The 6,269-nt window shown below is 39.4% G+C and overlaps 1 protein-coding gene across 3 annotated transcripts; it reads left to right on the top strand.

The window, feature by feature from the left end:
* Positions 1 to 1,278: 1,278 nt before the first annotated feature.
* LOC148847597 (receptor protein kinase TMK1-like) lies at positions 1,279 to 5,578 on the top strand. Of its 3 annotated transcripts, none has more exons than XM_088948899.1 (3): positions 1,279 to 1,468; positions 1,857 to 4,247; positions 4,759 to 5,578. In XM_088948899.1, the coding sequence occupies exons 1-3, from the start codon at positions 1,441 to 1,443 to the stop codon at positions 5,265 to 5,267; spliced, it is 2,928 nt and encodes a 975-aa protein (XP_088805025.1). In that variant the 5' UTR covers positions 1,279 to 1,440; the 3' UTR covers positions 5,268 to 5,578. The 3 variants fall into 3 exon arrangements, with proteins under 3 accessions (XP_088805025.1, XP_088805023.1, XP_088805026.1); XM_088948897.1 differs by having other exon boundaries at positions 1,283 to 1,537; XM_088948900.1 differs by lacking the exon at positions 1,279 to 1,468 and adding an exon at positions 1,481 to 1,741.
* Positions 5,579 to 6,269: the final 691 nt, after the last annotated feature.

Raw genomic sequence — 6,269 nt, 5'->3', positions numbered from 1 at the left:
ATTTAATAAACCAACATTATTTTAGACCAATCAATGCGAATAAACCAACAGTATTTAATTCTTTTACACTCAATCATAGCCGAGCATTATATTTTTTGACTTCGGAATTGGGGGAAGTGTTTGGGTAATTGTTGAGTTGGTCAAAGATGCCACATGGCAATCTTTGTGGTCGCCCCCTCTCCTAGGCCATATCGATGCCACACGTAATGGAAGAGCACGACTAAGGAGTATCTTACACAGACAAAGAAGTGGACTTTGTCGGGAAGAGGAAACCTTCCTAAGACCTCAATAGACACCCTCATCTCGACAATTTTGGAAGCCCAATTCATGTAGGACACGGACACTCAACTATAAATAGGTATTCCCCACTCGGACACTCAAACCAAAGATATTTCAATCTGCTTGTCTCAGCCACATCTTTCTTTACCCTATTGACTTGAGCGTCGGAGTACCTATCTAGAGAACAACTTCTCGAGCCTCTGACCTTTCTCCTAATTATAGAACTTAGTCTGTGGTTTCGTCCTTCCACCTCAGCTTCAGCCAGTTAGCAGGACTATTTGATTGTGTCCTCGATTCAAAATACCTCAGATCGGATAGCATCAATTTGTATTTGTATTCTTTTTTATTTCTACTTTGAGTCTAAATGAAAAGCATTCAACGAAAACAAATGATATTTTTCATTTTTTTTTATTTTCTTTTGATTAAGTTTATTCAAATAGATGTTTAGGTCAAAATTGTTATTTTCACCACTTTTTTCAAAACCGGACCTAACTAGAAAAACCGGGAACCGGTCACATGACCGGTTCCGTTTTCCTCCTAAACCGCTGATTTTGGTCAGTAAACCACTGAATCGGCTGGTTAACCATTCAATCCGTTCAAACTGTTCGGTCTATTTGAACGATTTTGATCGCTTTCCAATTTTTTAATTTTTTAATTTTTTATCAGAACGGGCCAATCATTTGGGTCGAGCGATCGAACCATTTGAACCGGAAACCGGACCCCTGGCCGGTTCGGTCACTGGTTCGTTTTTAAAAACCATGTTTTCCACTTTTATGAGCGTAGATTAAATAAATCATTGCAAACTATAGGGGGTTTTTAGTAAAATACGAACTACAAAGTAGGTTTTAGAAATGCATGAAGTATTTGACTGTTTTAGTAAATGACATATATTATATTTTAATTAGTTTATTAATTTTTGTTTTCCTATGATTTTTTTTTTTTTTGTTAATTTTCCAAGAGAATTTGATTAAGAGTTTATCAGGTTCCATGAAACAAGACCTGACACGGATTCCCAGATAGAACGATTAGACAGCAGACAGTGGGACCCAGATTTTGCATTTTCGTACTTTTTAGTATTTTACGGTAAAAAAAGAATACAAATGAACCGGGAGAGGGAAAGTAAGTAATGGTGGGCACGGACGGAAGGATTTGTTCTTGTTGATGGAGGATAAGAATAAGAACCCTAAAGGTACAAATTGGCGAATAGTACAGTGTTTGCTGTTCTCTTCTCAGTCTGCAACTCTGATTTTCCATTTGGGTACTAAACTTTTCTCCCGTTGATCCGATATTTTCTCCGCAAAACTTGTTTTCAGTATTGAAGAATATTTAAAGGAAAATTTGCCAAATTTTGTCAATAGCCGTCAGTACTTGGCTATGTTTGTTTTACTTTTTTTAGGATCTGGATTCTCTGCTTAGCGTCTGGGACAAGATTTTAGATGGGTTTTAGATTTAGTAGCCATAGGTAGTGATCACTTGATACTTCTCATTTGTGGTTCTCGGCGTTTCTACTTTCTAGTTTACGGTCGTCTTTTTGAATTTCAATTCAGGATTTTTAATTATTATTTGTTTGATTGCAGATGGGTTATCAAGATTCGATGAAGAAGTAGTGCGGGTTCTCCGAGGGAGAGCCATGGAAGAAGATCAGAGGAAGCTGGTTTTGGCTGTTTTTCTGTGCTTTATTCCAGTGGTTTCTTGTGCCACTGATCCCAACGACCTCAAAATTCTCAATGACTTCAGAGACGGCTTGGACAACCCAGAACTACTAAAATGGCCTTCTAACGGAGATGATCCATGTGGCCCTCCTTTATGGCCGCATGTGTTCTGTTCTGGAAACAGGGTTTCGCAGATTCAGGTTCAAGGCTTGGGCTTGAAGGGGCCTCTCCCTCAGAACTTCAACCAGCTCGAAATGCTCTCAAATTTGGGGCTTCAGAGGAACAGCTTCAGAGGGAAGCTACCGACGTTCAGTGGATTGTCTCAATTAGAGTATGCTTACTTGGGTAATAATGGATTTGACACGATTCCTTCCGACTTTGTCAATGGCCTTACTAGTTTGCGGGTCTTATCTTTGGATAACAATCCATTGAACGCGAGCACTGGATGGTCTATTCCTAGTGTGTTGCAGAGTTCAGCTCAGTTAACCAATCTGTCATTAATGGGGTGTAATTTGGTTGGTTCTGTGCCGGATTTCCTAGGTTCAATGCCGTCGCTGACAGTCCTAAAACTTTCATACAACAATCTCACCGGAGAAATTCCGGCGAGATTTAACCAGTCGCAGTTGCAGATTCTGTGGATAAATAATCAGGTTGGTGACAAGATGACTGGCCCAATTGATGTAATTGTGAACATTCCCTCGCTGACACAGCTATGGTTACATGGAAATAAATTCAGTGGAACAATTCCTGAGGGCATTGGACAATTGTCTTCTTTAACAGATCTCGACCTCAACAGTAACCAACTTGTGGGTCTAATTCCCAAGAGCATGGCAGGTATGCAACTTCAGAAATTAGATTTGAGTAATAACATGTTGATGGGTCCGATACCAGACTTCAAATTTGACAATTTCAGTTATGATGGAAATTCATTTTGTCAAAGTATTGGGCTTCCTTGTGCTCCCGAAGTTACAGCCCTTCTTGATTTTCTTGGTGGTGTGCAATTTCCATCAAACCTTGCTTCTGCTTGGAGGGGTAATGACCCATGTGTTGACCCATGGTTAGGACTTAGTTGCCAAAGTAACAAGGTTTCTGTTATTAATTTGCCTGGAAGAAACCTTGGTGGTATTCTGAGTTCTTCATTAGGGGAGCTAGATTCTCTGTCTGAAATCCGACTTGCAGAAAACCATCTAACAGGTCCAATCCCAACGAATTTGACTGTCTTGAAATCTTTGAAATTGTTGGATCTAAGTGGGAACAATATTGAACCTCCACTGCCAAAATTTAGTGAAAGTGTTAAGGTTGTTATAGATGGGAATCCTCTGTTTAATGGTAACCAGTCTGCTACACCTTCATCGTCACCAGGGACTTCGAATTCTCCATCCAGCTCTTCACCAACCAAGGGCTCAGAGTCTAACTCAGGTGCTCCAAGTGAAGGTAACTCGAAATCAAAAGGTTCAAAAGGATTGAAGCTAGTTTTTATTGTAGCCCCGCTTGCATGTTTTGCCTTCTTGGTTGTTCTGCTTGTTCCTCTATCCATATGCTACTGCAAGAAGAGGAAACATGCCTTCCAAGCACCAAGTTCCTTTGTCGTGCACCCCAGAGACCCATCTGATCCAGAAAACATGGTTAAGATTGTAGTCTCTAATAACACCAATGGAAGATTATCTAATCTAACAGAGAGTAGTTCTCAGAGTTTATATAGTGGAATGGGAGAATCTCATGTGATTGAAACTGGGAATTTGATCATATCAGTTCAGGTTCTACGTAATGTGACCAGGAATTTTGCTTCAGAAAATGAGCTAGGACGTGGTGGTTTTGGGGTAGTTTATAAGGGGGAACTGGATGATGGGACAAAAATAGCAGTCAAGAGAATGGAGGCTGGTGTGATTAGCAACAAGGCTTTGGATGAATTTCAAGCTGAAATTGGAGTTCTTTCAAAAGTCAGACACCGACATTTGGTATCTCTGTTAGGATATTCCATAGAAGGTATTGAGAGGCTTCTAGTTTATGAGTATATGTCTCAGGGAGCTTTAAGCAAGCATCTTTTCCATTGGAAGAGTCTGAATTTGGAGCCTCTATCTTGGAAAAGGAGGCTCAACATTGCCTTGGATGTTGCTAGGGGAGTGGAGTATCTGCATACTCTCGCTCACCAGAGCTTTATACATAGGGATCTTAAATCTTCAAACATACTCCTTGGTGATGATTTTCGAGCAAAGGTTTCGGATTTCGGTTTGGTAAAACTTGCTCCTGATGGTGAGAAATCCGTAGTGACCAGGCTTGCTGGGACTTTTGGGTATTTGGCACCAGAATATGCTGGTAAGTAGTCTCTTTTATAACTACTATCCACCTATTAGTTTCCATTTCTGGTACACTTAGAAGTGACTTGCTTAATATTTGAAGGATTATGAGATGCTGGATCATAAAAATTTTGAACAACTTCCACAAGTTGCACTGTTATCCAATTATCTTAAACAATCTGCTTCAGTTTTGATGAATTAGTCCTTGTACTATTCAGATGAATAAGACGATATATCATGGTACTTTGTCTTGTATTAAAGGTATAATAGGATATGTTATATTACTTAATGTTGTATTATGGTAAGATGTAACACAACAGAGCCTGATTAAAAACTTGGAAAATTTGATGTATTTGTTTTTATTTTTTAGGGGTAGCTTATGACCACATATAAATTTTGTGTTGTGCTGATTTCTGGGCTGAAGAGATTCCCAAGTTAATATTAGTGAGATGCATATTGCAGTATCATCACAGTTTGTGGTGTATCTAATTGGCTACTAATTTTTATTTCCATGGGTCAAATATGTTCAGTCACAGGGAAAATTACAACCAAAGCTGATGTCTTCAGCTTCGGAGTTGTGTTGATGGAGCTTTTGACTGGACTGATGGCACTTGATGAAGAGCGACCTGAGGAGAGCCGATATTTGGTTGCATGGTTCTGGCACATCAAGTCAAGTAAGGAGAAGCTAATGGCTGCAATTGATCCAGCTCTTGGTGTTAATGAAGAGACCTTTGACAGCATATCCATCATAGCTGAACTGGCTGGGCATTGCACGGCAAGGGAGCCCAGCCAACGGCCTGATATGGGCCATGCAGTGAATGTACTAGCACCACTGGTTGAAAAGTGGAAACCATATTATGATGAAACTGAGGAATACTCAGGCATCGATTACAGTCTGCCCCTCACTCAGATGGTGAAGGGCTGGCAGGAAGCTGAAGGTAAGGATTACAGCTGCACCAGCCTTGATGACAGCAAGGGAAGCATCCCGGCAAGGCCCATTGGATTTGCTGAATCGTTCACTTCTGCTGATGGTCGCTAAATCATCGTTTGGAATGCCATTCAGTAATTTATGATTTGCCAATCTTTTTGCATTTTATTTATTAAAATCTTCATCTAGTCAATCTAGTCGGTCCAGGTTTAGTGGGTTTGTTTATAATATGAAGGATACAACTATAGATTCTCATTTTTAGGATTTCAAATGTATTTTCATCTTTTCCCTTCCCTTGTTCTTTTGTTTTCTTTTTGAAAGTGAGATTTGTGTGGAAGTGATGCTGTTGATAGAAGAAAAGCATAAAAAGAGAGCTTTATTCAGTTCTCCCTTGATTTATATTAATTTGTTCCTTGTTTTCACAGGTGTGCTCGCTGAAAGATTTGTGTCAGTTTTGTATCGTTGTTAAAAATCCTTTTGAACTGATACTCCATTCTTTGCATTCTGTTCTCCAGTTCATTGTTCTAAGTGGGAACCTTTTTGGATGGGGCTTAGCTCCAGCAACCAGATTGACTGCACCACTTATACCCCTTATTCTTTTATCTTATTCTTTTAGTTTGAACTAGAAAGATCTATGCTTATTCATAAACTCTGCCATCCCTGGAAGCCATAGATGGATTGCACTAGGTTTATTCTATCCAACACAGAGCAATACTTGCAACCAGACACCATTAGTCTTTAGGCTGCATTTGGCATTCCTTATTTTAAGGTTTCCAATCTCCTTTTTGCTGTTAAAAAGTCGGTGTTCATAGGGGAATTTTAACCGAAAAAGGAGATAAATTCTTAAAATAAGAAATGCCAAATGCAGCCTTAACCCCTTTCAAATTATTATGCAATGGTGGAGATCCTCACTGCCTAATCTGAATCTTAACTACTCTCAGCTGTGTGCTGTAGAGATAAAACTCCATTCAAGTTTAACCATTCTAGAGTCGGTGAAGTTTAAATATACCAAAGAAATTGAAACCAACTCTATAGCACTTCAATAGCTAGATAATATATATGCTGAAAGAGACACCATGACAATTTAATACGACTTCTTAGTATTGTGTATGG

Source organism: Nelumbo lutea, chromosome 6 (assembly GCF_056320005.1).
Source record: "Nelumbo lutea isolate HS-2025 chromosome 6, American lotus-T2T, whole genome shotgun sequence".
Taxonomy (NCBI): domain Eukaryota; kingdom Viridiplantae; phylum Streptophyta; class Magnoliopsida; order Proteales; family Nelumbonaceae; genus Nelumbo; species Nelumbo lutea.
Note: the sequence above shows the minus strand (reverse complement) of the source record. Positions and strands in the feature narration are given on the sequence as shown.